The sequence below is a fragment of the Pezoporus wallicus genome, unplaced genomic scaffold (genome assembly GCF_028554395.1).
Source record: "Pezoporus wallicus isolate ANWC-B61680 ecotype Strahan unplaced genomic scaffold, APGP_CSIRO_Pwel_v1 contig_13737, whole genome shotgun sequence".
NCBI classification, from domain to species: Eukaryota; Metazoa; Chordata; class Aves; order Psittaciformes; family Psittacidae; genus Pezoporus; species Pezoporus wallicus.
Genome location: NW_026641629.1, coordinates 409381 through 425208, shown reverse-complemented (window position 1 = coordinate 425208; position 15828 = coordinate 409381). Strand labels below are relative to the sequence as shown.

The 15828-nt window shown below is 65.2% G+C and overlaps 2 protein-coding genes and 1 long non-coding RNA gene across 8 annotated transcripts; 2 read left to right on the top strand and 1 right to left on the bottom strand.

The window, feature by feature from the left end:
• Positions 1 to 11: 11 nt before the first annotated feature.
• On the bottom strand, positions 12 to 5065 carry LOC130607540 (uncharacterized). Of its 4 annotated transcripts, none has more exons than XR_008974279.1 (3): positions 5004 to 5065; positions 476 to 594; positions 12 to 288 (listed from the first exon to the last, which is right to left on the bottom strand). It is a non-coding gene; the product is annotated as an uncharacterized LOC130607540 (long non-coding RNA). The 4 variants fall into 4 exon arrangements; XR_008974278.1 differs by lacking the exon at positions 5004 to 5065 and adding an exon at positions 4934 to 4968; XR_008974277.1 differs by lacking the exon at positions 5004 to 5065 and adding an exon at positions 2167 to 2505.
• Positions 5066 to 6763: 1698 nt separating this feature from the next.
• Positions 6764 to 12058, top strand: LOC130607549 (WAP four-disulfide core domain protein 2-like). 3 transcript variants are annotated; one of them, XM_057424743.1, is made up of 4 exons: positions 6764 to 6956; positions 10651 to 10785; positions 11658 to 11810; positions 11892 to 12058. In XM_057424743.1, the coding sequence occupies exons 1-3, from the start codon at positions 6779 to 6781 to the stop codon at positions 11807 to 11809; spliced, it is 465 nt and encodes a 154-aa protein (XP_057280726.1). In that variant the 5' UTR covers positions 6764 to 6778; the 3' UTR covers position 11810; positions 11892 to 12058. The 3 variants fall into 3 exon arrangements, with proteins under 3 accessions (XP_057280726.1, XP_057280728.1, XP_057280727.1); XM_057424744.1 differs by lacking the exon at positions 6764 to 6956 and adding an exon at positions 10093 to 10432; XM_057424745.1 differs by lacking the exon at positions 10651 to 10785.
• Positions 12059 to 12620: 562 nt separating this feature from the next.
• On the top strand, positions 12621 to 14688 carry LOC130607554 (WAP four-disulfide core domain protein 3-like). The gene is made up of 6 exons (XM_057424749.1): positions 12621 to 12933; positions 13039 to 13179; positions 13292 to 13435; positions 13840 to 13998; positions 14223 to 14366; positions 14547 to 14688. The coding sequence occupies exons 1-6, from the start codon at positions 12621 to 12623 to the stop codon at positions 14555 to 14557; spliced, it is 912 nt and encodes a 303-aa protein (XP_057280732.1). The 3' UTR covers positions 14558 to 14688.
• The last annotated feature ends 1140 nt before the right edge of the window (positions 14689 to 15828 follow it).

Below are 15828 nucleotides of genomic sequence, written 5' to 3'. Positions count from 1 at the left end.
ACAGGTTCTCGCCGGCGCTCCCCGCGCCACCGAGCAGCGCTGACAGGGGCACCTCAGTTAATCAGAGTGGATAATGGAGGCAAAGGAAGAAATCTCAGACCAAACTGCTGCAGAAATCATGAGCTGGGGCTCGAACCTATCCAATTAAACTGGGAGGAAGCTTAAAGGGAAAGACGGCTTCTCCGAGCCGTGTCCCACTGCAGTGGGAGAAGGGGGACAGGAGGGATGTGCTGCTGGTGGTGTCCTGGGCATCACGGTCCAGCCAGCAGTGCTGCATTGGTGGGTTGCCTGTAAAACACAGGGTTGCTGAGGCGATGAACATGGCACGGACACAGCCCTGGTTGTGCTGTGGTCACCATTCAACACCACCACTCCCCCCTGCTTGTGCCCTGTGCCACCACCTGAAGGGCTCAGGCAGCGTTGAAGTTAAACAGACCTCATCTAATGTAGTCGAGGTCCGTTACTGCAGCATCACCGCGATGTGACCACGGACAGACGGATGGCCAGGGATGGAAACACACATGGGAGCCGGTCAGGATTCAGGTCTCTCCACACTGATGGCTTCATGACGCCAGGCTGGCCTCTTAATTGCACCTGTAAATGTGAAATTACTGAAGGGTGAAATGCAAACGGGCTGGAACCTTCCCAGAGCTCACACCAGCTCTGCGCCAAGCCAGGCTGCCAGGCGGTTCCCTCCCAAACCCCCAGCAGGGAGAGGACGGGTCACACGCTGGTTCCACCAAGCTGTGGGGACCAGAGACACCGGGAGATGCCCCAGGCTGCCCATGGCAGCTCCTCCGGCCCCACAGCATGCCAGTGACAGAGTGGAGCCCAGAGCCAAACCTGCAGCCTTTGACACCCTCCCTGGTGCTGCCTTCCAAGGCCAAAGGGGTCCAGTGCAACCCCTGCCATGGTCCTGGTGGGATGCCCATGCCCATCCTGCCATCCCGCCATACTGGTGCTGTCACCATCCCGGCACAGCTGGAGCCTCGGAGCCAGAGCAGCACCTTATTTATGGCTCTGTTTCTTCGAGTTAAACTCCACAAAGTGTGACAATCAAAATTAAAGGTTTCTGCAGGAAGGCGGCCGGGGGGAAATCAGTGCCGTGGCCAACGGAGATTTCCCAACGGTGACTTTTAAATTAAAGGGGAAAAAAATCCCTTTAATTTGGCAGCGTGCTCGGGCTGCAGCTCGCTGGGCACGTTATTACCCAGCTCAGCAAATGCGCCCAGAATTTGCTCGCACTCCAAATTACCCATCTCTCTGCAAGGCAGCACATCCCCACCTGTGCCAGCACCGGGGACCTGCGGCATAGCCTCGAGTGGGGCTGGGACCACGCTGTGGCCCCCCCACCCCTGTCCCATCTCCTGGCTAATGGAAAATGACTCCTGCAGACCTGAATCCTGACCTCCTGAATGCTGGGATTCAGCATGGGGATCCCCATGCTGAAATGGCCATGCGCCAGACCCCTCACACTGGCACAGCCCATTCCCATTCCCACTCCCAGCCCCTCCAGGTATTTCATACTGCAGATCCAGATTGATGGGCTGGCGGTGCTGCCCCGGACTGGGAGCAAGCCATGGGGGGCACGGGCAGCCCCAGGCCCCCCGCCCTGTGCAGTTCTTCCCCTCCCTCTCCCCCCGCCCCTTCAACACGAAGCAATGAAATTATTTTTCTACTTGAGTAGTTTTCAATTTAGATTAAGAGAAATCCGTGCTCCGTTAGCGCCGCCGTGGTAAATCAGCGCCCGGGGCTGACAGCGCGATCACTTATCGCCCGCAACCCTTTCTTCACATTGACAGGCTCCAAGTGTGACATTGAGCGAGGGCAGTGGCAGCGTGGCAGGACGCCGGCCTGGCATGCACCGCAGCACCGTGCTCAGCCCCAGCACCAGCAGTGCCCGGAGCAGGCAGAGCCAGAGACACAGTGGGCACAGCTCGGCACTGTGCTGGGGCTGCACTGAGCACATGCGCCAGAGCCATGGCAAGTCCTCGCTCCCGCCCGTCCATCACCACCGGTGATACGGTGACAGCCACCATGGCTGTGACATCACCCATCACCACCCGCCCCACGGCCGCACCGGGAGCTGATCCGCTTCCTCTGTCCCTGTGCTGCCGCTGTCCTCATGCCAGCACCATCAAAAGGAGAATCTGACAGAAAACAAACCCTTTTTTTCTCCCTCTGGTTGTTGCAGCTCGTTTATCGCTCGCGCCGGGGCAGGCGGAGCTGTCAGTGCCTGAACCTCACTCATCCGTTTAACCTTGGGGGAAGATACACATTTGTGCCGGATAACGTGCATCAGATGGTGGCACAGGGAGCGCCTGTAGCTGCTGCGCCTGATGGATGGGCTACAGGGGCCTCGCTTGACCTGTGCTTGTATGTTATCTGCATTGCTGCAGGAGGCTTTTCATCACACCGACAGCTCCAGCATCGCCTGCCTGGCAGGAGCTCCTCGCCAGGGACAGCTGCAGGCAGCAGCAGCCAGGAGGGGCCCGGCACCGCGGCACCATGGCACCGCGAACCACGTGCCCAGACAGGGGCTGCAGGCTGTGCCTGGCTGCATGGGGATGGAGGGATGGGGACAGCCCAGCCAGGAGCAGAGCTGGTGCCTGCTGTGCCAAAGGGGACGGAGGAGGTGCTCGCCACCAGCGGTGCCACCAGCCCGGGCAGAAGGGAGAGGCCCAACGGCTTCACTTGTCCTTTGGGTGATGTTTTGCCATCGCGGGGTCCTGCAAGTGACAGAGAGGGGACAGACCTGGGCAGCCAGAGCCCTTGTGACAGATGAGTGCTGCCAAGTGCCGACACAAAAGCCATTTGGTGTGGGGAAATGATAGATGCTAACACTAATTTTGAGCACAGGCAGCCGAATTCCTCCAGACAGTCACAGCGCTCAGGATTTAGGGCACAGCTGCTGGGTTCAGATAAGGTGTGAAATCAGCCCAGCGTGCAGGGTGTTACTTAATAATGGACGTCTCGTGATGGATGGGGTGGCTCCGTGATACAACCTCCGCATTTGGAGCCTTTCAAATCTCTTACTATCAATCCTGGTCCCTGCTGGGCAGTGGGAAGAGGAGCTGGAAATGGCAGCATGCCGGGACATTGCTGCTCACACAGCACCAGGCCTGGATCTGAGATCACCTCACCAAGGCGAGCAGGATCTGACCCACATGGGCAGCGCAGGCACATGGCACCAGCCCCAAATATTTATGGTGCAAACGAAGCTGGAAATAGCAAGTGCTGTGCTTGTCTGGAGAGTTTAATCTTTCCTCTGACCTTATGAAAAAATCTATTAGTGTTGAGATTTTAAATTCACTTCTTAAATCACCCACTACGTGTTTCACACTGTATTAATTTCTCCTCAAGCAAATGAGTTTGGTATTTGCTCTTTTCCAGTGCAACCACCGCACAATGCATCCTCCCCATGCAGAGCTGCTTTGTCATGACATGGGCTGGGAGAGCCCTCGAGCACAGCAGGAAGGCATCAGAGCAGACACCAGCACATGGCTGTTCCAGCCCCAGAACCCACCTCCTTTCCCATCCCACAGCTGGAAACTCCCAAGGCAGGAGCACCACCAGCCCTCACATGGCACAGCACAGGCTGCTGTGGGCCCCATCCCTTGGCAAGCAGGACTGGCCACGGGACAGGCGGGGAGAGTGCATGATCTGCTTAATGGTGCTGAACTGCCGCTGATTTATTGCCCAGGAAACGCTTCACTTAGGTAATGTATTTAAAGGAACTAATTAGAATTGTATTAATATTTATGGGCCTTATGGAGAAGCTGATAGGCGCAATTGGAGGGTATTAACTGTTATCTTATACTGGGCAGGACTGTGGTGGTTGCAGGCATCTTTAACAGTGGTAAAAGCAGTCGAGTCGTCGACAGAAGGCGCTGACAGCAGCTCACCCGATGCTGCACGTCCAAACAGCGTCTGCAGCGCTACTGAATCCCGGCTGGAATTAATCACCCTGCCCACATGCTCCCCCTTAGCATCCCTCCGAGCATCCCCACAGCCAGGGACGGGCACAGCCGCCTGCTCAGGACGTGTTGCGGGCAATGGGGGCTGGGAAAGCCAGAGCTCCCCCTCCTCCAGCCACTAGAGCTGCAGCACAGTCCCCACACTGGACACGATGCTCCCGGCCCTGCCGCTGCAGTGCTCCCAGCCATCCAGCCCAGAGAAGGGCCGGGACCAGGCAGCCCCCGGCTCATCCATAACCAGCTCCCTGCCCGCGCCCGACCTCTCGCTATAGCAAAGTTCACATCAATTTTCCTTCCCCTCATTTGTCTGTAAACCACGAAGAAAAATCGCTGCCGTCTGCCCGCATCAGGCGCCGCAGTGATGTATGGCTGTAATAAAAACCCCATTTTGGGAGGCTGCTTGCCTGTGCTGCCAGCCGGCACACCATGTATGGCATGGGGCTGCCGCCAGGCCTCAAATATCAGCACCACCCAGCCCCAGCCTCCCCATGCCAGCATCTTGGCACCACCACAGCCGGTGGTTATGGATCAGAGCTATTAGAGCTGTTATGGAGCAGCAGCCTCCATGGCATCATTCAGGTGCCATTAACCCCAAGAGCTGGATTGTGGGGCATGGCACGACAGGGGCTGGGGACAGGAGTCAGGGCACACAGGGGCTCTCATCTCAGCAGCTGCCGCGGCGCCCGCTCGGGCCGAGCAGAGCAGGCGAGGAAGGAGCTGGATGATCGATCGCACTTTCAGGAGGATTTTCATCTCCCCTGCTCCTGGTTCCTCGCTCTCTGTGCCTGCAGAGCTGCCAGGGGCCCATGGGGAGGGTGCCGCGGCTTTGACACTGAGCCCTGCTCCGCCCTGCCGCCCAAATCCGGGGAGTGAACTCCGTGACCAGAATGATGGGTTCGAAGCCGAGCACCGCCCCAGCGCTCAGCCCTGCCGCTGCGGGAGGAGGCATCACCCACCGGCTCGGCACCAGCTCCTCGGGACTGCCCCGAGCCGCGGCTCTCCCGCGGCCTCTCCGTGATTCCCCACCCGATGCAGTGAGGGCAGCGCCGCGCTCGGACCCGGTGAAGTCTCTGCCCCGTCCGCCCCCGAACCGGCCCGAGGGAGCAGCCCCGGCTCCGTGGCCGCTTCAATCCCGGCGGAGAGCCCCGGTGCGCTCTGGCGGAGCAACAGCCTCCTCTGGCGGCCGGCCCCGCGGTGCTGCGCTGGGACAGGGACCGCGGAGCTGCGGGACACGGGGGGAGGTGGCTGCGGGCGAGTGGGGCTGCAGGTGGTGGCCACCGTGCCCCGGCACACAGGGCAGGACACGAGCACGGTCAATGGCACGGGATGGGCACACGCAGCCGGGAGGAGGCTGAAGCCCCCTGAGCCAGGAGCCACCAGCACCAGCCAAAGGCCCGGGCACTGCTCAAGGGACGTTGGTGACTCCCAGCATCAGCACCGCGGCACGTGTCACGTCAGGGCAAAGGCATCGCTCAGAGAGGCCCCGTGCACATAAACAGGGACGGGACTGCTTCCACAGCCCTGGCTCTCTGGCCGATGGACCCTTTGTTTCAGACGCAGTTTCAGTAACAAGAAGTGCGTTTGGCCACTCGGAGCGGGGATGACGCAAACAGGAATTTCCCCAAGTAGGGAAATGCAGTCGTTGAGCTGTAAAACCCCGAACGAGACCGCAGAGCTCATGTTGGCCTCGGCACAAAGGCAGCTCCTTCCAGACGGGCTGGCCTTGTGACAGCCCCGGGGCAGGGACCGTCCCGGGTGTAACCCGCTGCCTCTGCCCGACCTTACCGATTCGGTGGGGCACGGTGAGAGGTGCAAACCCATTTGGTGGGGTCAGGGCACAGCAGTGGCAGCACCACAGGGTCCCTGCGGGCACAGAGCAGACCTCAGCTTCAGCACAGCCACCCTTCACTGCGCCGGGCTCCCCGTGTCCTCCCCGCACTGTTGACCTTGGGCCTCCCCACAGATCCCTGCATGCGGAGGTGGAAGGCAGCCCCGGTGCTGACCCCGCCAGAGCACCCGTCTGCCGGGACGTGACGGCAGCTGCCGCCCGCCTGTCCCCACGTTGGAATGGTGCTCGGAGCACGGTGCGGGCCGCGGGTGCGCCCAGCTGGGCACGTCACTGCAGGCTGCACTCCCCCGAGGCCACGCTCGCCTGCGGGACGCCGGCTTCACCCGCGGCTCTGGGAGATGTCAGCACTGAGCTGGGACGGGGGAGGCAGGCACCGGTTCTATGTGTGGGTATGGCTGGGGACAGACCTTGAGCTGCTCTGTCCCACAACACCCTGTGCTGTGCTGCCAGGATGGCCACTGCCACACGGGACCATTCTCCTGCTCAGCTCCTATCCCATAAACTCGTCTAATCACTTGTGACACCTGAACAGCACCTCAGTGGTGGTGGTCAGTCCCACGCCTTGGTGAGGGGACCAACCACCCTCTGACCTCTAACCTACGGGCCCACCCCAGCACCCCTAGGTCCTACAGTCACAGGAAAAGTCCCATCTGCACCCTCTGGGCCACTCTGAATGTACCAGCCTTCTCCCCATCCCCTCTTTCCCAAGCCCCAGAGCTCCAGTCCCTTCCTCCAGGCTCCCCATGGCCATGGGGGAAGCCACAGCCCACGGCGGCATCCCCCTGTGCCCTGGGCGGGGTGTGTTTCTGGGTGCTGTGGGGTGCTGCCATCCCCACCCCTGCTGCAGCCCGGCTGCTGCAGCTGGGCCAGGGCTGTGGTAAATAATTCTCAGGCAGTAACATGGGGCTGTCGCTGCCTCGGGCACAACTGAGCTGCAGCCGAGTTTCGGCACATGAAGGTTTATGTGTGCGTGGCCCCTCCTCAGCCCCATGCAGATATAAACCCCGACGACCCGCGCTGCCCATCGGTACCTGCAGGAAGCACCATGAAGGCTGCCATCGTTCTGCTCCTGGGCATCCTCGCCCTGTGCACCCACATACAGCCGGATGCTGCGGCTCCTGCTAACACTGGTGAGTGCTCAGGGGGCACCGGGCAGACGTGGTGCTGACCCAGGCTGGGGTCCTGCATGGGATGAGCCGGTCAGAGTGATCACACCAGCGCAGAGCCAGGTGCTTCTCCAGCTCCACCCTACCAAGGCTCTGGCTCTGCAGCACGAAGAGGGTCCGCCGTGGTCTGCACGGTGCGGGCAGTGCAGGCAGGACAGGGTGTGGCAGCAGCAGCATGGCAGCAGTATTCCCCTGCCACTGGGTGCTCTGGGCCCCAGCAGGGGCCCCTGGGACCGGGCAGGGTCAGGTAATGCCATGCATCAGCCCATGCATCCAGAATGGGGACCCCGAGCTGTGACTGCCCGGGCCCGATGTCTCCCAGAGGAAGGGGCGTCCTTCTCTACCGCTGTTCCCAGCTTTCACCGCTCTCTGCCGCTGTGGGAGGCTGGTTAGCCAGCCGGGGGCACCTTGCCTGGCCCTTTTAATCATTGACCATGCTCCCTCCCAGGGAGACGTGACTCCAACACCTTCCCTGCTGCCGCGAAGGAGCTGCAGTCACCCGCAGGGCATAGGTGCAACCCGGATGACCGGGCTCGGCGGTGGCAGGTGCTGCCACCCAGGGATGTTGCAGGGAAGAGCCTCTGGGTTTGGGCTCAGGGCTGCTGACCCCACGTCCCCAGGCAGGATCCCCCCGGGACAGGCATTGGGATGGGGACGCCGTGCTGGCAGATCCCCGTGCTCCCTACAGCCATCCTCAGCCTCTGTCAAGGAAGTGCCTGGAAGAGCCAGGGTGGGGACGGCAGCATCCTGAATGCCACGCACTGGGGACAGGAGCCAAAGCGTTTCTATCTTCCGGAAAGCGATGCCGACTCTCCAACAGCTCTGGCTGGCTGGGGGCAGCTCCAGCCGGATCGCCCGCTCAGCAGCCACCGGGCACACTGGGGCCAAGGTACAACCTTGGGCAAACCCGCCAACACCCACACTGCTCCCCACAGCTCTCGCCTTCCCTGTGGTTTCCCCCTCGTCTCCTGCCACCTGCCTCTTCCTGGGCTCCCACCTGCTCCCATCTGGCTGCTCCAGCGCAGCCGAGCTGCTGGCATCCATCCTCACAGCGTCCCCGTGCTGGCTGCTCACGACCAGCACCAAGGCCATGCCACATGCTGGGGCAGAGCAATCACAATGTCAGACCGGGCAATGGTCCTCGAAGGGAAGCGCCTCTGGCACGGGAGCAGCAGCTCAGTTGCAGTGGGGCATGGGGCACCCCCTGCCCTGGCAGCAGGGACGGCACCACGGGGTTGGCAGCACTGGAATGGCAGCAGTGCTGCTGCTCCAGGATCGGGGTGAGCTCTGTCCCTGCACAGATCCGCAGGGATGGCACAGGTCCCTCACGTCCAGCACGGATGATGGAGGCCATAGCCAAGGCTCATGCTTGCAGCAGCCATGTTACCACCCACGTCCCACCCCCGCCACAGGAGCACCGTGTCCCGGCCCTGGCCTGGGGGCCACTGGGCTGCAACACCCTTTATTCATGGAGTCCCAGCGTCAGCCCTAGGCTGGAAACACCAGCCCAGCCCAGTTCCCAGATGCAGTGTCCCCAGTGGGGCCCAGTCTCATGGGCACAGTGGGAGCATCCCACCAGCCTGAGCGTGCCTGGGTCCTGGCACCAGCCCCAGCAGCTCCATTGCTCTCTGAGCACCCAGCCTTTTCCCATCCCCGCTGGTCGGATCCTGCTGCTGGTGTTGGTGTAGTGCGGAGCGGTGTTGGTGCAGGCACTGGCCCATCCACACCAGCTCCTGTTCCTGCACAAACACCGGTGGCAGGGAGGGGACCACAGGCAAAGGCAAACAGTTACTGATTTACTGCCGCATTGTTGACTGTGGGGTTAAATTACCTGGAGACGGACCCCGGCAGAGTGGACACTGGCTCGTGACTCGGGCAGGGACCGTGTCCCAGCCCCACATGCCCCTGGCCCCACAGGTCTGCAGGATGCTCCAGCCTGGAGCTGGGTCTGCCCCTGGTGCCTCTGCCAGCAACAAGGGCACATCACTGGAGATGGGGCAGGTCTCACCCTCTGCCCTGTGCAGGCTCTGCCTGTGACCATACCCAGGATGGGCCCCAGGGAGCTGGGATGCTCTAGGATTGACCCCCAGCAACGGGGCCCAGCCCATGGCCCCCAGCCAGACGGCACCAGCACCATGCAGGAGGACCCTCATTGCAGCGGTATCCAAACAACCAAAGGTGTTGAGCTGACGCCGAGAGCTGCGAGCCAAGGGGAGACCCTGGGCTTCCTGCGCAGTGTGCTGGGCATCATCAGGAATTAAAGCCACCACTGACAGTACCGGTGGAGGAGACAGGAACTGGCAGGGCCGCAAACTGCTGAGAGCAGGGCAGGAGAGCGGCTGCTCCAGGCTGCTTGGCCACTGAAGCAAACAAACCCCGGCTCGATGCTGCATCCCCGTGTGCCGGAGGGCGCACACAGGCCTCGGAAGGGCTATCCCAGACACGGCCGTGCCGAGGGGCTCTGGGTCCTACGGCACCGCCGTGCCCGGAGCACCGGGCGTGCAGCCAGAGCGTGCCGGCTGCTCTCTCCCCGCCAGCCACTCGCCCAACCGGTGCTGCCGGATGGTCCGGGCCGCATCCCCGGGGCCGCTGGAGGCTGCGAGGATGGCGGGGGCTGCGCGAGGAGGCTGGGGCCGGGCAGCAGGAGCTGTCGGGGGGAACCAGGGGCAGCCCCGGGGCGAGCGCCGGCCGGAGGCACAGCAGCCTGGAGAGCCCTGCAGTGGAGGAGCGAAAGCTGGAGGAGGACACGCGGCTGGAGCAGGAGCCGGGCGAGTGGCAGCAGCCGCCCATCCACAGTGCCAGCATCAGGGCAGCAGTGGCTCAGGCTGGGGGCTCCGGGCGAGTGGCAGCAGCCGCCCATCCACAGTGCCAGCATCAGGGCAGCAGTGGCTCAGGCTGGGGGCTCCACTCGAGCCTAAGACCGCGGCAGTGGCGGTGGCAGGAGGAGCCTGAGCAGGGGCAGATCACGCGCCACCCCGGGGCGCCCGTGCCAGGCGTTCCAGCGGCATCCCCTCGGGCTCCGCCACCGAGCCCTGCACGGTGCCCCCGGCTGGGCACGGGGTCCGGAGGGCTCGGGCGCGCAGCGCACGGGGCCGCGCTGGCGGCTGCTCTTCCTGCCCGGCCAGTTTTCGGCGCGGCCGCCCGGTCTCCTCCAGGCTCCCCCTCCCTGGTCGGCCGCCAGCAGCGGCAGATACCTGATACTCGGGTTGTGCAAGCGCGAAGGGGGAGCCTGGCCCTGCCCGGCCCCCGGGAGCCACCCGGAAGGCCGAGCCCTCCCTCCCGCCCGCCGCCCCACCTGCACAGGAGCTTAAAGGCCGCCGGGCGGCCCGAGGCGCAGCGCCGGTCCCGCACCATGCCCAAGGCCCGCAGCGTGCTCGTCCTGGCGGGGCTCCTGGCTCTCTGGGCAGAGCTGCCGCCAGCACCCGCCCAGAATGTCACCAGTGAGTATGAGCGCACGGCTCGGCACGGCTCGGCACGCCCCGGGCCAGCGGCCAGCATCACTCCCAGCCCCAGGGCCTGCCGGGCTGGGGGCCGGGGCCGAGAACCAGCCGGCGCCCGGCGCGGTTGGGCTCAGCAGCATCCCCGGACCCAGCGCCGGTGCTGGCGGCAGCATCTCCTGCCCCGGCCCCCACCCATGGCCTCCACCTTTGCCTTGCAGCAAAAGCCGGCGTGTGCCCAGACCCGGCGACAGAAGCAGTGAACTGCACGGTGGGGTGCCAGTCCGATGGCGACTGCGAGAGCACCCTCAAGTGCTGCCCGGCGGCCTGCGGCAAGGCCTGCCAGAAGCCCGACGGTAACGCTCCCTCCTGCTCCCGGTGCTGCTGCCGCGAGCCCACAGCCCGGCCCAGCCGGCAGCACCGGTGCTCCAGAGTGCGGGGCCTGGGCGCCCGTTGTGCATCGCCTGCAGTGCGGTTACCGGGGACTGAGCAGGGACCCCGGTGGGGCTGGGGTGTGCTCCCGGCAGCCACACTCACCCTTTCTCCTCCCAGCAACATGGGACCGGTGCCGTGGGCAGGGGTCGGTGCCATTCCCCTCGCAGCCCTCATTACCCGCTCAGCCTGGTGGGCAGCAGCCAGCCCAGAGCATGGGCATGGTCCTGCCTCCCAGCCATCATCCCTGGCCCTGCATGGACACGGCCCCACGGCCACCCGACTGAGCTCACTCTCTGTGCCGGTCCTGCTGGAGAGCAGCCCCCGTGAACGGGTGCAGGAGTTGAGATCTCCAGTAACAAACGGACGGATGTGAACCTGAGGCTCTGGTACCTCCACGGCCACCTGCAAGGACAGAGCTGTCCCGGCTGTGCTGCAGTGCAGGATGGCGTGGTTCAGAGCTGGGAGCCCAGTGCTGGTGGCAGGCAGCTGGGCAGGATGGCAGGGACCCTGCACACTGGGCCCCGGCTGAGCCCACACACTGCAAGCTCACAGCCTGGGCTGGCCACGGCAGCTGTGGGGGAAAGTGGGGTCACGGCACTGTCGCGGCTGCGTGTTCTGTGCCACCGGGTCAGGCTGCACCATGGGGTCCGGGGGTCTGCTGGCCAGGATGGGGGTCCCTCCACTGTGGCAGACAGGGGCTAGGCCATGCCCATGGCTCCGGGGGCTGCAGGGTCAGCCCTGCCCCGTGTGCTGGTGCCGGCAGGGCTCAGACCGTGTCCCTTTGCCTTTGCAGAGAAGCCCGGCACGTGCCCGCCCGTCAGCCCCGGGATCCCCATGCTGGGTGTCTGCACAAACCAGTGCAAGTCGGACTCCAACTGCTCCGGGAACCAGAAGTGCTGCAGGAATGGCTGCGGCAAAGTGTCCTGTGTGACACCCCTCCATTGAGGTCAGTCAGGTGCCTGCCAGCCCCGGGGGTCCTGCAGCCCGCATGGCCCATGCCGCTGACCGTTCTCTGCTCCCTTTGCAGGCACAGCCGCCTCCTGCCAGCCCGGCCACAGGGGAGCTGCTGCCCGACACCAGTCCTGCATGCCCAGGCCCTGGCCCTGCACCGTCCCCCTGGCTCGGAGCCTTCAGCCTCATCCTCCTCCCTGGGGTCCCCTGCATCCTCTCCAATAAAGCAGCCTCTCCCTGCCACCCCCCTGGCTGCCTCTCTTTACTGCTGTGCTCCTGAATGGGCAGCATCCTCCCACTGCTGGTGCTGGTGCTGCCTGTAAGGGCTCCACATGACAAGGACCATCACTGACTGGTTGCACCGTATCTCCAAGGGTCCCCAGCCTCTGCCATGGCCTCTACTTCTGTGCAGACAAGCTCAGAGTGGGGTCATCAAGGTGCGGCCACATCTGTGTCCCATGGGAGCAGACCTGCTCTCTGCTCTGCAATGCTCCCCAGGCAGGACTGGGATCAGGACACCGCTCCCTATGTCCCATCCCTCCGGGTGTTCCATCCCAGGAGCTGCTCACGGTTCACTGGTGACCTGGAAAGGGCTCCCTGTGGAGGATGCACCACTGCGGGCTGCGAGCCCAGCGCTGCCCCGGGAGCCTCCCCTGAGCTGGATTGTTCGTGCCCGGCGCTCCCACGGTGCCCACATGGTGCTGCTGTGGGAAGGAGCAGCTCGGTGCGGCCGGACCCCACCCCAGCAGGGTTTAAATCCCGGTCCTGGGGCCGAGCCCCAGCTCGGCTCCCCGACGGCAGCGCCATGTCCGGCGGGCGCAGCCTCCTCCTGGTGCTCCTGGCGCTGTCCACGGAGCTGCCGCCCGCCCCGGCCCAGCAGCACCGCACCAGGCACCGGGGCGCTGCCCCCACGGTCACTGCGGCACCGCGCCGGGCCCCGCGGGTTTGGCGGACCCCCGGTGCCCTGCGGGCCCCCGGCAAGGCGGGCGAGTGCCCGGCGGGGGGGAGCGGGGCGCCCCTCGCGCCCGGGCTGTACTGCCTCTCGGACCGCGGCTGCCCTGGCGCCGAGCGGTGCTGCCGGCGCGGCCCGGTCCGGACCTGCGTCCTCCCCAGCACAGGTACCGGGGGGGCCGGGCGGGAGGCGGGCGGGGCCCGGGGCCAGGTGCCCGCGTTGTGATCCCCGCTCCCGGGCACGCGGCCGCCCGCGGCATCTCCCCCTGCAGAGAGCCCCGGCTACTGCCCCCGTACCGGCAGCGCCGGCGGCGGGAGCTGCGCCTCGAGCTGCCGCAACGACGCCGCGTGCAGCCCCGGCGAGAAGTGCTGCTCCCGCGGCTGCTGCGCCCGCTGCCTGCGCGCAGAGCCAGGTGCGGTGGCCCCGCGTCCCCACGCACGGACAAGCCCGTGCTCCGCAGCCCCCACGGCGCCGCGGGGCCAGGCCGGCTGCACGCGGAGCCCCAGACCTCCCCTTCTCTGCAGCCAAGCCCGGGCTCTGCCCGCGGAAGCGTGTCCAGAGGAGCGCCGTTGCCTGCTCCAACCGCTGCGCCGATGACCGGGACTGCCCCGGGAACCGCAAGTGCTGCTTCTCCGGCTGCGGGCTGGCCTGTGCCTCCCCGGACAGAGGTAGGGCCCCGCCACCTCCCTCCCGGGGCTCTGCTCCCCCCAGAGCAGGCGCTCACCAGACCCACAGCCGCCGCAGCCGAGTGCCCCTGGCACTGCCCGTGGCTGCCCCGCAGCCGCCCCGTGTCCACCGCAGCCACACTGGTGGTGGCACAGCCCCTCCCTGCGAAGCCCAGTGTGTGCCCAGCGGGGTGTGCAGCCGATGGCGGCCGTCCAGGCCCGGGGAGCGTGTGCTGCCGGCTGGGGCACCTGGTGCCGCACACGCACCCTGGCACAGCCCCGGCCACTGCGAGCCTGGGGACGGGGGGCAGGACCAGGGGATGTGATGGGGGGACAGTGGGGAGCGAGGTCACACGGGGCTGGAGGAAGCAAGAGCCTGGCACCGCCGTGGTCCCCATTGTCACCAGGGAGCCGCCATGCTGCGGCGAAGCCCGGCACGTGCCCTGTGGTGCTGCGGGGGTCCCTGGGACCCTGCCTGGAGCTGTGTGACACCGACAGCGACTGCCCCGGAACTGCCAAGTGCTGCACCACCGGCTGTGGACACATCTGCAAACCACCCACCGAGGGTAAAACCACCAGTGCCCTGTGGCGCTGAGACCCCCCCATGTCCCCTCCCTGCCCTGTCCCACGCTGAGCTCCCCTGCCAGGGCCAGCACCCTTGCGGGGGCAGTGGGTGTGCAGGGACCCAGCTCCTATCCCCATGGGGCAGGACCAGGTGAGGAGCTCACCCTAGAGGGGTGCCCTCCCCAGAGGTAAGCCCCTCACCCCTCTGTCCCTCCACATGTGCCAGCGCATCCCGGGCTCTGTCCCCCCATGGCTGATGGTGACCGGTCAGCCGACTGCCTCCTCCTGTGCCTGCAGGACCGGGACTGTCCCCGCAAGCAGAAGTGCTGCCTGCGGGGCTGCGGCCGGACCTGCGTCCCTCTGCTGCAAGGTAAGACTCCCCCCTGAGGCCCTCAGGTCCAGCAGCCCTGGGCACCACATAGGTCTCACCCTGCAGCGGATCCAGACTGGAAGGGACAAAGAGTGGCCCAGGGTGGGAGCACCCCATGGTCCCCATCGCTCGGGACAGGAGAATCCATCCTGCACTGACTGCCCCATCCATCTCCCCCAGGCACAGCCTAGCCCTGGCTGGGAAGGGCTGCACCAGGAGCTGGGTGCCAGAGCCGTTGTCATCGCACCCTGTGGGTGAGCAAAGAGCTGCTGCTGCTCCCAGCACCAGCTGCCCCTCATCTGTCCCTGCACCAGATCCTCTGCACTGCCAGCCGATTGCACCAGCATTGCTCTGACGGGTCCTGTCCAGGGCACTCAGCATCCCCAGACCCTGCATCCCACCGGCCCCAGCTGCTCCACAGCACTGGAACAGAATAAACTGCGTTCAGCTCTGGGTGGCTCTGCCGTGGGTTCCAGGAGGCGCAGCAGCCCCGGGCTGTGTCACAGGCAGGGAAGTGCAGGCGGGCGCCCGGCGTCATCCCTGCAGGCAGGCACTGGCCCGGGGCAAGGAGAGATTCCCGTTTCCATGCGGGCGCCCTCCAGCCACCATCACCCCATAGTGACCATCCCACTGCGTCTGGGGCTGCACCGATGTCCCCTCAGCAGTCATGGGCTGGAGTGCAGAAACCAGTTCCCTCGGATTCCTGTCACCAAGGAAGGGCTCATTAGCATCCCAAAATGTCAAAGCCTGGTTGGAAAAGCAGTCACGGGGTAGATGAAGGACTCAGACAAGCAGGGACAGCACCCACCTGCCAGAGGCCACTGCAGGGTGCAGGGGGTGCATGTGGGAATGCACGAGTCCACTCGCTCCCCTGTCCCAGCCCCGTCCCGTCACCACGAGGGGACACGGAGCTGGCCCAGGACACATCTCCCAGCTCTGGTCCCCCTGCGGGGGTCTCAGGGGTGGCCGGGCAGGGCCGGGCCGTGCACTGCAGGGTCAGCAGCCGCCTCACCCCAGCCGCCCTCCCCGGCCCCGCGGTCGCCCTGACCCACAAGCGGGGCTCGGCCGCAGATAAGCGGGTGCCTGGCGGGGAGCCGGCGGGTTCCAGGAACTGCCCCTCCTCCTGCCCCCTGCCCCGGCCGCCTGGCACGGCCGGCAACCCAGCTCCAGCTGCCCCGGCACCAGGCACCCACACTGGGGACCTTAAACCCACCCCTGGCTCAGCTCCGGACACACAACGTCCCCGGCAGCACCATGAGATTGCTTTTGCTCCTTCTGGGGCTCATCACCCTCGGGGCAGATGTGGGCGCTGTACCTCAGGAAGAGGGAGGTGAGTACCGCAGGAGAGCCTGCCCTGCTGTGTCCCCTCTGGCCCTGCCCGGTGCATGCTGGCACTGCCTGGCACGTGCTGGTGGGGACCATGTCTGTCACAGCTGCAGCATTTGTGCCACAACCCTGCTGC

Coding starts and splice junctions, on each gene's coding strand:
- LOC130607549 (XM_057424743.1), top strand. CDS start 6,779: ATGAAGGTTTATGTGTGCGTGGCCCCTCCTCAGCCCCATGCAGATATA. Junction 6,957..10,650: donor TGCGGCTCCTGCTAACACTG/GTGAGTGCTCAG, acceptor TTTGCCTTGCAG/CAAAAGCCGGCGTGTGCCCA. Junction 10,786..11,657: donor GGCCTGCCAGAAGCCCGACG/GTAACGCTCCCT, acceptor TTGCCTTTGCAG/AGAAGCCCGGCACGTGCCCG.
- LOC130607554 (XM_057424749.1), top strand. CDS start 12,621: ATGTCCGGCGGGCGCAGCCTCCTCCTGGTGCTCCTGGCGCTGTCCACG. Junction 13,180..13,291: donor CTGCCTGCGCGCAGAGCCAG/GTGCGGTGGCCC, acceptor CCTTCTCTGCAG/CCAAGCCCGGGCTCTGCCCG. Junction 13,436..13,839: donor CTGTGCCTCCCCGGACAGAG/GTAGGGCCCCGC, acceptor CATTGTCACCAG/GGAGCCGCCATGCTGCGGCG.